General features: G+C 41.7%; 2 protein-coding genes across 3 annotated transcripts in view; both read right to left on the minus strand.

Moving 5' to 3' along the window:
* The window catches only part of GluRIB (Glutamate receptor IB), a 502,734-nt gene that overhangs the window by 66,721 nt on the left and 420,873 nt on the right, over positions 1–15,140 (minus strand). The window lies entirely within an intron of this gene.
* Positions 524–12,502, minus strand: LOC135713010 (uncharacterized). The gene is made up of 3 exons (XM_065236093.1): positions 12,370–12,502; positions 986–1,241; positions 524–872 (listed from the first exon to the last, which is right to left on the minus strand). The coding sequence occupies exons 1-3, from the start codon at positions 12,500–12,502 to the stop codon at positions 551–553; spliced, it is 711 nt and encodes a 236-aa protein (XP_065092165.1). The 3' UTR covers positions 524–550.

The following is a 15,140-nucleotide window of genomic DNA, read 5'->3' on the forward strand; positions in this document are numbered from 1 at the left end:
CGTCTTGCTTTGGGTGGTTGAGGTCCCACACGATTCTCGCACCTGGATAAAAGAGAGACTATAGGTCTGGAAGTATTGGCCTTTTCACTAGCAACACTACGGTCAGCCTCGTCGCAGTGCTCAGCTAGTTTAAATCACTTGATTGAGTACTCCTTGGTACATTCTGATTTTGCTGTTTGGCTTTGAGGAGCAAGCATGATGCAACCGAAGATATTGGCTCGAGTGCTGCGTTCTGAGGCCCAGTAATCTGGTCTAATTTCCGATACTCCACGTTCACGTTTCTCACATCAATTTCATCATTCGCCTCTTCTTTTCTGCTGTCCTCATCGTTTTCCCAGTTTGCTGAAATCGAATGTACAGTTTCGAGTGCTACTTCCTGATACTCACTGTTCTGTTTTTCCTTATCTTCTTCTTGTTCACTGCATTCATCTTCTTTTCTACTGTTGAAAGCATTTTCTCTGTAATGCTCTATTCCACTTCCGCCTTCAATGTATTTGCTGTATGCATCCTCTTTATTGGAATCGGTCATAGTTGATGTTTCGGGCTCTATCTATTCTTCCACAAGTACCTCTGCAATGCTACAATCTTCGTTGAGAACACTTTGTGCATTTTGCTCATCATATTCGGAATACGGCCGCTTTGTTCCACGGTTTTGGGGTTGTTTGGAGTTCGGTTCAGACAAGTGCTTTGAACGGATGTGAGCAGAAAAATTTGACACTTTCCATGTTCCCGTCGGTTCTGGACGAATCATAACAATGGTACCGCAAAATGGGCAAGACACCAGTACTTTCCTACCACTATCATCGTTAGAGATGGTTATATTGGCACCGTGTATTTCCGCAAGCCAATTTTCATTATCTGGAGTGCCGTATCTGTAAATAAATTGCATCTAGTTTGAAGCTTCCTAAGCTAAATATTACTAATAATACTTTTTTTTTCAAAAAAATCCATAATTTTGGTTTTTACGGATTCTATTAATGCCAACGTTGATGCTTGCTGCTGTTGTTCAGGTATACTTCGTAGCATACTTCTACTGAACTTGGTTATCCCATTTCTTCTTATGGTTGCAGCAATCATCTTTAGTGAACTGCGCTCCCCCGTAGTGAACCTGAATTCGCTAAGATCACCGTAATAATTCAAAATCTTTTTCCACTCAACTTCGTTCTGGCCTGTCGTTGTTGGGAACAGCTGGACATCTCTTTGTATACCTTCAATCGCGTCATCGTCGAGGAAGGCCAGGTCTTTATGAATAAAATTAATCCGTTCTAGAACTATAGAACTATCCAAACAAGTCCAATTTTCAAAGTGTTTTTATGTTACTTCATACGCGAAGTTAGTGATTTTCAGAGTTGGTTGGAAATGCTAACATGAAGCTTTAGTGTGATAATTTATTAGCTAGAGAATGATCTTTAGAAGAGAGTAGGTGGATAGTTCCGTTAGTGTACGGCAGTATGCAAATTGAATAGAAGTTGAAAATGAGCGAAGGGCCATTAATGCGACAGTTTTTAAAGTTAGACGCACATCTTTTGCCTAACCCTTATGATGTAAGAGCATTTAAAAAGAATTGCTGGGTCCCGGACATTCCGGAATTCCTGGAAACGTAGATGCTGACTAAGCTGCTGACCGTGGAAGAACAGCCACCCAAATACAAATTGCTATCTCTGCAAATGACATTATTAATTGGATAAAAATGCTTTTCCTGCAAAAATTCCAAACTCTCTGGGAATCTCATCGTCCATCCAACTTTTCTTCAACGATGTAAACCGTCTGTGAAAAGTGGATTGATAGTGATGATCGTTTTGTAGGAAAGTTAACAAAAGAACACTTGTTTTACAAAAATATCTCCAAAAATTGTGACAATTGTAACGCCGAACTATCTGTAAAACACATTTTATTGAATTGTATTTAATGTGATAATTTTAGGGAAGAAATAGGGATCAATAATGAGCTTCATATAACCTTAGTAAACAACAAATGCGAAGAACCCAAAGTTTTGAAATGTAAACTATACCATAGGTTATAATATTTTATTTTTCGGAAGAGGTGAATGAACGCACCGGTTTCAAATCTATCTAATAATTAAAAAAAATATATTTATGCGGTATTCTTACCACTTACTTACTTGCTACCTTCCTGTGTAACGCGGTAGCATGTGCATAGGTAAATAAATATATTCCTTATGCCTCCGACCTGCCTCACGGGTAATATGCGAAGGTAGCCTTAAAAGAAGCGTTTCCTTCAGAATTAAAGAACATTACCGGCCATGGTTGGCTTGCATCAGCGGGGACTAGCCAGTGCGCTACGTATAAGAAATAAGTTTTGCTTCACAGTGCCCTCTGTAGATTTTTCATTGTTAGGATAAGAAGTTGATGATGAAGTTTGAATTGACTGATTAATTATGAGCTTCATGCTCTGTTTAAAAGCTTTCCGCAGTTGGACTACTTAGCAATTGATGTAGTGCTTTTCTGCCGTACCCATAATAATCACGTATCACTCATTCCCCATTCTAAAATATTCTCTTGAAATGCTAATCTCCAGCAGTGTCCGTTCCATCTGCAGTCGACACATTCAACAGCTCTTGTTATTCCTACTGATTCCACCAGCACCGTCGCAATCCATGTGGAAAAAGGAAAAACTCACCGTAATGTCAAACAGGGCAAGCGGTTCGATAAGGGATGTAGTGCAGCCATAGGAGCAGCGATGAAACCATCCTAAGGCGGAAACCAACGACGACGACAACGGCAGCTGCATTCAATAAGAGACAGAATCCGGATGTCAACACACTCTGCACATGCACATGCACCACCACAGTCACCCATAACAAGACACCGAGCTGGGAGCAACCTACGTACAAGCGTTCACTTCACACATATCGAGATACACGGGAAACGAACCTGAAGTTGGTCCCCTTTCTTGGTGTCCAGTGAACTGAACCAGTTCTGCCTGCTCTCCGGCACTCTGGGAAACAGGCCCTATTCAGGCCATCCGATGTGAACACCAACTTTCGATGTGTAGGTATCCCGGACAGGCTCCTTTTTTCCTCAATCGGGAAAAAATAGAAACCGTGCTCACTTTTATTCTGCTCGCACATGAAATTTCTTCGCTCGGAAAAACCACAAAATTGGAAAACGGTTCCCAGTGCACAAGAGGAGACAGCAAGGAGCAAGGATTTGTGGTTACGAACAGCAGAAAAGTGGCAGAGAACGTTCGCTTTCTGCCATGTCGGCCAGAGAGCATCAGGCAGAGATGTATTTTTTTTTCCAGGCTTGACTCGTCCCTGAATGGCACTGAAGGTAGGTGGAGCAAATTATGAAATGAATTTGAACGAATTATGCAGATGACTGAGTTGCAATGTGTGGCGATCGTGTATAGGTTCCGGGCACAGAGGGACATATTTTTGGCTCCAGACTCACAACTCCAGCTCTGAACTGGCACTGCTCTTCTGATACAGGCAGGGGTAATGATGAGCAAAATTTAAGCTGCCTCCCTGTGCTGGGGCTTGCGGTTTTCCTCCAGGCTGACTTGTTGATAATTAAGGTGGAATTATTGCGAAGTATGGAAATGTCAGGGATTTTGCTGCGCACAGGATGAATGTGCGGTTACCTTATCGTTTATAATGAGTTTTAAAGCTGCTTTATCGTGTTCGTTGTTGGGAAATTGTTTTCCCGTGGGATTTGTTTAATCTCCGTAGTAACGAGGAGTGTGCTGAAAGCAATCGTGCTACTTTTTTCAGCATGGTACCAGTATTGTTTACAGTGTTCCTTTGTATTTTAGGTAAAACATCTAAATCATGAGGACTCTATCGCAGTCAACCACATATAAATACACCACACACCATAATGTTAACCCTATTGGGAAAATTGACAGCGGTAAAACTGACGGAGTTATGACAAAACAAAACTTTTTACTCTTTCACACTTGCATCGCAGTGCTGAATGCTAAAAAAGAGTAGTCTGTTGCAGTCATTCTAACCCTATACCCCAAAGAATCGCAATTCTAGACTCTCACCACGTAACAATTGTGAACACGACTTTAATACGACTTTGTAAATCATACGTCTTGAGCAGCATTTATCAATATTATGAAATTCACAACTTTACCCAAGCTTTAATTAAAAAAATAAAATCAAGTGCATTGTAGGCCAGTGGTGCTCAGCTGAAGGCATATGGCATTTCTACGTAAAGTGCTTTCCACACTCAGCATCGTAGTAAGGGATGGCGAAAACAGCTAAGGGAGAAAAGCTAAAGCAATTCAAAAACTTTTTTATTCAGCGATTTTCCTCATAACTCATTGCATCAATAACAAATTGTTTTTTACAGGAAAAGATTAAAGGAACTTCGATGTGCATTGGCATAATCCAAAAGTCATTCCGAAGAGGGAGTTATGGATAGATTTCTTAAGGAATTCCGAGGAGACTAGACAGTAATTCTGAAAAGAAATTCAATGGCTTTGTGAGAAAAACTTCAGGAAAATACTCTGGAAATTTGAAGGTTGTTATAAATAGACATGCCAATTCTGAAGGAAATCTCTAGAAGATTGTCAAAGAATCTCGGAGAAGAACTCAAGGAGAATTCAAAGGATATTCCCAAAAAATATCCAAAGATCCACAACTTAAAATAAATTGTTACAAGAATTCCAAAGTAATGCTGCCAAGAACTTTTTAGCAATTCTAGCAGGAATTTAAAAAAAAAATAATAATCGGTATATGAAGTTGATTTGGTTCCAAAGGTATCTAAACTAGAATTTATTATTTTCGACTGCGTGTCAAAGAGAGTCTTTGAGTAAAATTCCATACTTACCTTACCAATCAGGCTAAGGCCTTGTTGTCCTCTGCTGTCCGAAGAAGTCGTCTCCACTCTACTCGATCCATGGCCCCAGTTCGCCAGCCTCGTAGTCTGCGAAGGGTCCACAGGTCACCTTCTACTTGGTCGATCCATCTAGCTCGCGGCGCGCCTCTTTTCTTGTTCCTGTTGGGTCGCTTTCTAGAACCATTTTCACTGGGTCGTCGTGCGGCATTCTTACGACGTGCCCAGCCCACCGTAGTCGCCCAATTTTTGCAATGTGGACGATGGATGGTTCTCCCAGCAGCTGGTGCAATTCGTCATCACCTTCCGTTCGAAAACACCAAGGGGCGTGTTCGTCCTCCACGAACATAGTCCAGGTCTCGTGTCCGTAGAGAACCACCGGTCTAGTCAGCGTCTTGTAAATAGTCAGCTTCGTGCGGCGGCGAATTTTATTCGACTGGAGTGTCTTCCGCAGTCCAAAGTAAGCACGATTCCACAATGCGTCTTTGAATTTCTCTGCTGGTATAATTTTTGGCGGTATCCAGTGCGCCAACATACACTACACCACCTCGATTGACCAGGTCTATCGTCAATCTGAACTCGGGGTGGAAGGCTAACATTATCGTCCCTAGAACCTCCTCCTCTCATGTAAGTCCAATCCGCCTAGCTTCAGCCTTCAGTCTGATGTACGTTTCCGCCATCGTCTCAAAGTTTCGTGCCACGATGTCAATGTCATCGGCGTAGCCAAGAAGCTGGATGGACTTCCTGAAGATCGTGCCAATCGTGTCTTTCCCAGCTCTTCTGATCACACCTTCTAAGGCGATGTTGAACAGCAGACACGAAAGTCCATAACCTTGCCGTAACCCCCTTCGAGATTCAAAGGGACTCGAGAGTGTCCCCGATACTCGAACAACGCACATCACTCGATCCATCGTCGCCTTGACCAATCGCGTCAGTTTATCCGGAAATCCGTACTCGTGCATAATCTGCCATAGCTGATCTCGATCGATTGTGTCGTATGCGGATTTGAAATCGATGAACAAATGATGTGTGGGCACGTTGTATTCGCGGCATTTCTGCAGAATCTGCCGAATCGTGAAAATTTGGTCCGTGGTAGCGCGGGCACCCATGAATCCCGCCTGTTATTGCCCCATGAACTCTCTTTCAAATGGTGACAGGCGGCGGCATAGAATTTGGGAGAGTACCTTGTAGGCGGCGCTCAGCAGTGTGATCGCGCGGTAGTTGCAGCAATCCAACTTGTCGCCCTTTTTGTAGATTGGGCATACGACACCTTCCATCCACTTCTCCGGTAATATCTCCTCCTCCCAAATCGTGGCAATTACCCAGTGCAGCACTCTAGCCAGTGCTTCACCGTATTTTAATAACTCACTTGGTAGTTGATCTACACCAGTTGCTTTGTTGTTCTTCAGCCGACCGATCTCCTCCTCAACTTCTTGAAGATCAGCGGCCGGTAGCCTGACGTCTTCTGCGCGTGCTCCAAGGTCTGTTGCCGTGCCACCTTCATTTTCTGCTGCTTCACCGTTGAGGTGCTCGTCATAGTACTGCTTTCACCTCACACTCGTTCGTGAGAAGGCTACCGTCCAAGTCCTTGCACATATCGGCTTGCGGCACGTAGCCTTTGCGCGAGCTATTTAGCTTCTCATAGAACTACCGTGTGTCGTTTACGCGGTACAGATTTTCCATCGCCTCGCAATCTCGGTCTTTCTGCTGACGCTTCTTCCTTCGGAAAATTGTCTGTTCCGCGCTTGTCTGTATCGCTCCGCATTCAATCTCCTGCGGTGTTGCAGCATTCTCGCCCGTGCTGCATTCTTCTCCTCTACTAACAGTTTGCATTCGCCGTCAAACCAGTCATTTCTTCGGTCCGGGATTGCAGTACCTAGTGCCGCTGCAGCAGTACTACCTATGGTGAAACGGATGTCTCTCCAGCCATCTTCAAGAGAAGCTGCGCCAAGCTGCTCTTCCGTGGGTAGTGCAACTTCCAGCTGCTGCGCGTAGTCCTGGGCAACTCCGGCGTCTCGTAGTTGCTCAATGTTGGGTCGCGGCGTTCGACTTCGACGGGTGTTATGAACCGTCGAGAGTTTTGAGCGCATGCATACTGCAACTAGGTAGTGGTCCGAATCTATGTTCGCACTGCCGTACGTGCGGACGTTGATAATGTCGGAGAAGAATTTCCCGTCGATTAGAACGTGATCGATTTGGTTTTCTGTGTGTTGGTCAGGTGATCTCCAGGTGGCTTTGTGGATATCCTTGCGGGGGAAAAAGGTACTTCGAACTACCATACCCCGAGAGGCTGCAAAGTTCACGCATCGTTGGCCGTTGTCGTTCGATACGGCATGCAGGCTGTTTGGCCCGATTGCCGGTCTATACATTGCCTCCCGTCCTACCTGAGCGTAAAATTCCAAGGAAGTCCAAATTCACAACATCTGAGGATAGTGTATGGAAGTTTTGGTGAGAATTCAACAGGTTTAAAAAATATTTGTAACGGTATATTAGCATATTAGGTATAATTGAAAAAAGTTACAACCTACCTAACTACGAGTATAACTTAACTTAACGTGCTAGATCACGTATGATCTGATGATTTGATCTCAGAAAGGGGTCTCTGAACCTTTCCAGGACTCTCCGTTCTTCTAATGTCTGAATTTCAGCCAGGAGGTGGATCTCAGAATTTCTAGTCCGCGGGGGACTGTTTAGGACCATCCTAAGGATCTTGTTCTGGATCCTTTGGAGTTTAAAGTGATAGCATTTGGCGCAACTCATGATCAAAAGCACCAGTGATGCCACATTTTGTACAATTTCAATCTATATTTTCACCGCAAAAAATCTTTAAATCTGCATCTGGCTGACAAAAATCTGATGATGATCCCCACAAAGGCATGGCGTAGTTGACTACGGGAGCGAGGATCATTTTGAACACCAACATCTTGTTCTACTGTGAAATCCGCGGTCGTCAGCATATCAGCGAATAGAGCGATTGCAGGAGACCGATGCACCGGTGCTTCAGCTTGTCCGTGTGTTCACTATACAGGAGTTTATTGTCGATGGTACCGCCGAGGTAAAATACGTTGCTGGACCAGTTGATGGGACAGCCGTTCACAGAGACGGAACTGGTGGGGACATCTTTGGCGATTTTTGATGCTTGAAGACAATTGTTTGCGTTTTTTTTATGATCCATTTATTTGTAAAGGCTCAAATGCAGTAGCTTTGCGGAGCCAAATTCATTTACATGTATTTTTTTATAATTTGTTTTACAACTAAAGTTAGTAGAATGGGGGCCGAATACTCGCGGTTTACTCTAGATTAATAAATACATTTATTTAGAGGATTGGAAGGGGGCAAAGGGAAAGGGATATTGGTAAATCTTTTTTCTGCTTCATTCGATGGATGAGTGTCACGGCACTGTATTGGCGGGCATGTGCTGTGGATATCGAAGCATTGAAAGCACAGCTGAAATGATACAAGAGGGGACTTGGGTTGGGATAGTGATGAAAGAATGAAAGAATTAAAACACAAAACACTACTACATACACAAATTAGCACTTTTTAGAAATACGTAAATTAATCTCATAACATCGAGATCACGGCAAGCCAGAACGTCTCTAATTGGTGTATAAGGTTGTTTCCCTCAGGCCCTGAGGGATTCAATTAGTGCGGATCTCGCCACATGATGTGAGGTGCAGGACCAGACAACATGCTCAATGTCGTGATAGCCGTTTCCACAGGCACACAAACTGCTGTCTACAAGCCCTATGCGGTAGAGATGTGCGTTTAACGAGTAGTGATTGGACATGAGCCTGGACATTACCCGGATAAAATCGCGATCCACGTCCAATCCCTTGAACCAGGGTTTGATCAACACCTGTGGGAGGATCGAATGTAACCATCTTCCCAGTTCACCATCATTCCACTTTTGTTGCCAGTTGATGAGGACTTGCTGACGAGCAATTGTGAAAAATTCATTGTAGGAGATTTGTCGCTCGTAAATGTCGCCTTCCATAGCGCCCACCTTAGCCAGCTAGTTTGCTTTCTCATTGCCCGGGATAGAGCAATGAGAAGGGACCCATACTAAGGTGATGATATGTGAGCTGTTTGATAAAGCACTCAGTGACGATCGTATTTCGTTAAGAAAATACGTCGAGTGCTTCATCGGCCTCATAGAACGCATAGCCTCCAGAGAACTTAGACTACCCGAAAAAATAAAATAGTGATCAGGGGGACGTGAGGAGATCTGCTTTAACGCATACAATATAGCTGCTTGTTCTGCAACGTATACCGAACATGGTTTTTTAAGCTGATATGAGGCACTATGGAGATCATTGTATACACCAAAACCAGTTGACGCCGAGGAACATGGGCCTCATGCACAGTGGTTCCTGGCTGGTCAAAACCTCAAAAATTAAAGTTGATATTTTTTTATTTCAATATTTTTTATCATTTTTAGATGTTAATAGTATCTTAAATTGAATGATTTGTGCAGTTCTGTTGATTACATATTTGTTTATGGTTTTTATAGTGTAGTGATATCACAAATTTTTGAAAAAAATCGTAATGTTTCTTGTTACTGTTTTGCTCAAATATAGCAAAAAATAATGTGTTTATCAACTTGGTTGCTTGAGAAGAAATGTTCCTCGGCTTATTTCACGTCAAATGGATGGTAAAAAAAGAGTGTATGCACTGTTTTAAGTGACAGTTTCAAATAAAAAATTAGCAAAAATATACTTTTTTCACATTTAGACCAAGCAAAACATATGACGGACACATCCGCCCACTATCCTTTAGCAACCAAAAGATAGCTAAAAAAGCTAGCTTTCAGATAGAATTTAATGTGTTTTGCGATTTTTTGCGAAAGATGTTGAAATTAGGAATAACAAGTAAAGTGTTCTTTGGAAAATATCCGTTTCTAAGTTAAATAATCTGCGGTGTATACTGTAGCAAGCTTCACAATGCCTTTTCAAAGCACACCATCACGCACACACATACACACACGTACCATATATCAATCTCTTATGGTTCATGCGTTATGATTTAAAAAAAAAACAAGCAGGTTAGGGTGGCCCCTAGAAAATCGGAATTCTTTAAATATCTTTTCATACGTTCTTTTCTCGTGATATTTTTATACTAGACACTTTAAGAACTTTTTATGGCACATATTTTTGCTAAGTTGTTATCTCTTTTATTTGAAAAGTTATGGCTAGCTTTTGCTGAAAAATATTACTTTTTTTTTAATTAAATTAAATCAAAGACATCATATCAAGAAGACTGACCACTTTGCCAGAATCCAAGCGACAGATACAATAGCGCTGCGCTTGAGTGAAGGTGGAACCAACGCATTAAAAAATTAGCAAATTCAGAAACCTTTCTTCTGATGATGTAATCTTTGCTATCAAATTCGTTCGAAGCATTTACCTTTGAGCGGCAGATGACGCGATTGTACCTGTCTCATAGCGTTCGTATGAGAAAATGGAAGAGTTGCCAGTCTTCTTGATTTGTTGTCTTCGATTAAATGCTTTAAACAGTCAAAGCTCTTGCAGTTTTTTACAAAAAAATAAGAAAAAACGGTGTTTTCAATGAAATTAAATGTTTGAAAATCGGTTTGCTCCATTTTGAGATATTGACAATTGAAAAGAGCATTTTTTTTCGAAGAAAATAGCCTTTAACTTTCTAATCAAAAAAGATAGTAACCTAGTTACTTGAGAAAAAATATGCGTTATCAAAAGTTCTAAATGTAATCAGAACAATATTTTTACGAGAAATTAACGCATGAAAATATATTCAAAGAAACCCGATTTTAGTGGCCACCCTAACCTGCTTGTTTAAAAAAATCATAACTCATGAACCATAAAAGATAAAAACGTTGTGTCTTCAACAAAGTTGCTTTGAATTGAATGTTCTACAACTGTTTAGAAAACTGCTTTGGTCTATCTCAAATAATAAAAAAGTTTGTATTTTTAATTCAACAATTTTATGGACCACCCTAATTTTACGAACATTAAAAGATTGAACAAAACATATGAAGCAAGTTTACCTAAGAAACCATATACCTAAAACTGACGGTTTGGGCGCAAACATTTTTGTCTTCCTAAATACGCCTTTGGGACCATTGTGCATTGGTTCTGGCTCTACTATACTCCTTTTTGTGACGTCTTGAATGTCAAGTTTTCTTCGTACAGCTAAAAAACATCTATTTCAATTGTTTTATGCCTATTTGCAACAATTTTGAGGTTTTGGCCAACTTTTGTTCTAAGGGGAACCACTGTGCCATGTAGCTAATTCGTGAAAGTGCCGAGTTGCCATGAGAGAAGCTCATTTGTTTCTCGGACAATAAATTGAACAAGAAATTATTGATAATTGGTGAAAGCCCACTGGTATGGCGTTTGTCCGAAAGGATGTCGATGCAAACAGAATCAAAAGCCCCTTTAATGTCCAATAAAACTGAACCCATCTGCTGTTTTTCAGCGTAGGCTTATTGGATTTCAGTTGAAAGCAACGTAAGGCAGTCATTCGTTCCTTTGCCTCTTCGAAATCCAAATTGCGTATCTGAGAGTAAGCTATTCGCCTCGACCCACTTGTCCAAACGACGACAACAATTTCCGAATGCACGACAGCATCACGATGGGACGGTACGAGTTATGATCGGACGCGGGTTTACCGGGTTTCTGAATGGCTATAACTCTCACTTGTCTCCAATCGTCCGGAACAACGTTCGTTGTGCTCCAGGAATTGATTGAACAAGTTCAACAAGCGCCTCTTAGTGACGTCTGGGAGGTTCTTGAGCAAGTTGAACTTGATTCGATCCATTCCTGGAGCCGAGTTGTTGCATGAAAGAAGAGAAATTGAGAATTCAAGCATCGAGAACGGGGAGTCCATGTTATTCTTTTCCACCGACGTATCGCGAGTGTTGTTTCGAACCGGAACCGAATCAGGGCAAACTTGTCTTCATTGACCGACGATGGCGCGTTACGGATTTTCTTCTATTGTTTGCGTTTATTCCTCGTTGACTTTGATTTCCAAGCTGGTCTGATAGGAAACATAATTTATCACTCCTCGCTGCAACCGGGCTCGGCAATCCTTAGGCATTCGTCCATTTGCTATTATTGCACTGTCATCCGCATATAATGCCAAGCTACAGCTGTTGGGGAGCTGTGGTATATAAAATGCGAAAATTCTGTACAACATTAGCATCAGCAAGTTGCCTTGTGGCAGTCCCGCTGGAATCTCATGGAGTTCAGAGTTGGTTCCGTGTAGATGGACTTGAAAACGTCGTTCGTTTAGGTAGCTCCTTATCATCCTGACCAGGTATGTATACAGAACAGTTCGCATGCACTAGTTTGTGGATTAATCCGTCGTGTCACACGTTGTCGAAGGCTTTCTCCAAGTCCAGTAAAGCCATGGCGGTGTTCTTGGAAATTAATTTGTTTCGTTTAATAATATTTTCCACTCGGATCAGCTGATGAACGGTGGGATGTTCTTTCTTCAAGCCGAACTGCTCCGCGATGATGACTTGGTGGTCTTTGATGTGCTCCATCAGTCGCTGAAGGATGAGCCGCTCGAAAATGTTGCTCACCGCCGACAACAGTGTTGTAGCATCTCGTGAAAATGGCAGCTAAGAAACCGTAGGCTTTGCTGGACAGCTTCTTCAGGGCCAGGTTGAAAATGTTATCGTTTACTGGGGCCTTAATATTCTTGCCACGCTTCATGGCAGCACGGACGAAACTCGGCCAGCGGGAGGGTCATCGTAGATTTGCTATTTAAGCTGATTAATTGTTTTCTGTACCACATCTTCGTGAGGGTCGATATGATGTGCTAGAACAAGCTTGATGGCGATGGCTTCTATCTTCTCTTGAGGCGAGACCTGCATCGTCCTTCAATGGTGGTATCGCTTCAGAATTTCCGATACTTTCCAGAACGGCCTTGAGTCTATCCAATTTCATTGGAGTACAGATCGTTTCGTATAGTTGCCATGCGGTTGAGATCGATGACTTGTTGTTTTTTCTGTAGACAGCCAGAAACTGCCGTCGGGTGGTATTGCGTTGCTGAATTAGTTGCCGGGTGTAGGAGTCAATCGTAGGAAATTGTCGCCTCACCGGAATACAGCATATACAGGCTTCTTCTGCGGCGTGGATGGTTTATTCTGGGGGTTGGATGGCTTCCTTGAACACCGTAAGATGGTTGTAGATACTTACAATTGTTACTTAAGTTTTTGATTTATATTCTTGAACAACGATCTCAGAGCAGAAGCTCTCATTTAAGCTGATTAGAGATGCAAGCTTCAGTTAACCATCCTCGTTAGATATAATTGGCAAAGCTAAGCCCCACAACAAAGCGTCTTTGATCTCTCAATCAGCAAATACAATCTACTTTCTTCGGAATCAAGCAGTATATCTTTGCAATTAGAACACATTTAAACTATCCTTCCTTTCAGAATATCAGCTCAGTTTATAAATTATGCTCAACATCAACTCGTTCCTTACACAATATCCACAAACTAGATTACAGTAATGATCGAATTTTGCCAGCCCCTCAACGCATTAGACTTTTATCTTTCAATAATTTTACATAGCCGTAATTCCAAATCTTAATCATTAATCATCATGATGAATGTTAAAGTTATATTATGGTGCAATGAGACCATTGAAAAGGCACATGGATTGTGTTTATCATAAAAAAGGGGGCTGGCAAAATCTGGTCATTACTGTATTATCAAAGAACACGTTTCCTTTCTTATCTCCACACCTGCTACAATCCAGCCTTGTTTTGTGGCCGTGTACGGGGCACAGAAATATAAAATCCAATTCCATAAATTGTTAAACCGAACCGGTCAGAATCGGATCAGGGTCCGGACTTACTAGAATGCCGACTTGGTCTCAAAGGATTAGACATGACTCCTCCGATCCACATGTCGGAGAGTCACGACAAAATCTCGTACAATAAATACAATACGTATTAATTCCGGCAGGCAATTTTCTCAAGGTAGAGAATGGACAAATATGGAAACATGACACTCACACGGCAATCCTCCGAGGAACCATCCCACAGTTGTGACATCGGCCAATGGAAACACGACACCAAACTCTCGTAAAGGGTCATTTGGAGATCTTTGCTGGAAGGAAATCAACCCATTCTGGACGGTAAATTCTTGGAAGGAAACGTCTGTTAATTTGCCTCTGCCTTCTCCGAATGAATTGCAATCAAAATGTGTAACATAGAATCAGCAAACCAAATTCTTCCCCCAATTCATTTCGAAGAACTGACGAACGTAAGCCGATCTGGTTTGATTTGTTAAAGTTTTCTTTGAAAAACAAAAAAAAAAATCGATTCGATACAGTGGAGGTGGAACACAAATTCACTCTCGTTAGAATCCCCACGTAAAACTTTACGATGGTTTCTCGTTGGTCCTGCTCTCCTTGGATGCAAAACAAGGTTCTGTCGTTCGGTCGAACCATATTCCACTCGGCGAGAAGGAATGGGAACCGAAAACCACCAAACATATGTACACAATCCGATCAATAAACTGTTGCTATTTGTTGCTCAGCGCACATTTCGATGGAATTGGTTGACTACACAAAGCACACCGCATCACCATTGCAATTTCATGTTTTACCGCTTGCGGGCTGCGCTGTTGAGGAGATGATTGCCTGTGGTGGGTGGTGGGGTGCAATGGCAGATGACGGGTTCAGTGTGACAAGCCACAGTGAACTTGCATCGGAAACTACTGTTCACACTGGATGGCGAGAGTTGCGAAATTTTGATTGTTTGTTTTAGGTAATCTCGGCAAAACATGATTTTCAACGTTTGCCAGAAGAAGGCATTTCTTCGGTAATTTAATATGAAATTACCAGGCATCTATGCTTGTTGCGATGAAGTGACAAATTCCATAAATGATTGAAAAGTAACAGTTGAAAATGTTGGAATAGCAATGTTTCTAATTAAGATTTTATTGAAAATTTAATACTATTTAATGGTTCTCGGTTACGTGGAGTCCTTTTGTACAATTGAGCTTAAAATATACACTAATTGGGGAAACATTTTTTACATGGCATCAATGAATTCCAGCTGAAAACGAAAATTCACGAGTAGCGATAGAAAATAAATTATTTGCCAATAAAAGATCTCATAGTTTCATACACAAAATTAAAGAATTTCCAAACTATTCATGAAATTTGAAGATACAGTAAGGATCCGATTTTGGCAGTCTCACACATTTTTTTACTTTAACGCTTTCCACAATTTTTAATAATTGAATACCTGATATTCTTATCAAGTTTATACGAAATAAATTTAAAGAGCCGAGGATTCTTGTTCACCATACATCATAAAACTATAGTCAAAAGGTAC

Source organism: Ochlerotatus camptorhynchus, unplaced genomic scaffold (assembly GCF_037179485.1).
Source record: "Ochlerotatus camptorhynchus isolate MF236.1 unplaced genomic scaffold, CSIRO-AGI_Acam_v1.1 ptg000530l, whole genome shotgun sequence".
NCBI lineage: Eukaryota > Metazoa > Arthropoda > Insecta > Diptera > Culicidae > Ochlerotatus > Ochlerotatus camptorhynchus.

What these genes read in the sequence shown, in the direction of transcription:
- LOC135713010 (XM_065236093.1), bottom strand. Translation starts at nt 12,502, where the DNA reads ATGAAGCGTGGCAAGAATATTAAGGCCCCAGTAAACGATAACATTTTC. An exon ending in CTACAACACTGTTGTCGGCG is followed by an intron (nt 1,242 to 12,369) that starts GTGAGCAACATT and finishes TTATTCATAAAG; the next exon opens with ACCTGGCCTTCCTCGACGAT. An exon ending in CAACAGCAGCAAGCATCAAC is followed by an intron (nt 873 to 985) that starts GTTGGCATTAAT and finishes ATTTATTTACAG; the next exon opens with ATACGGCACTCCAGATAATG.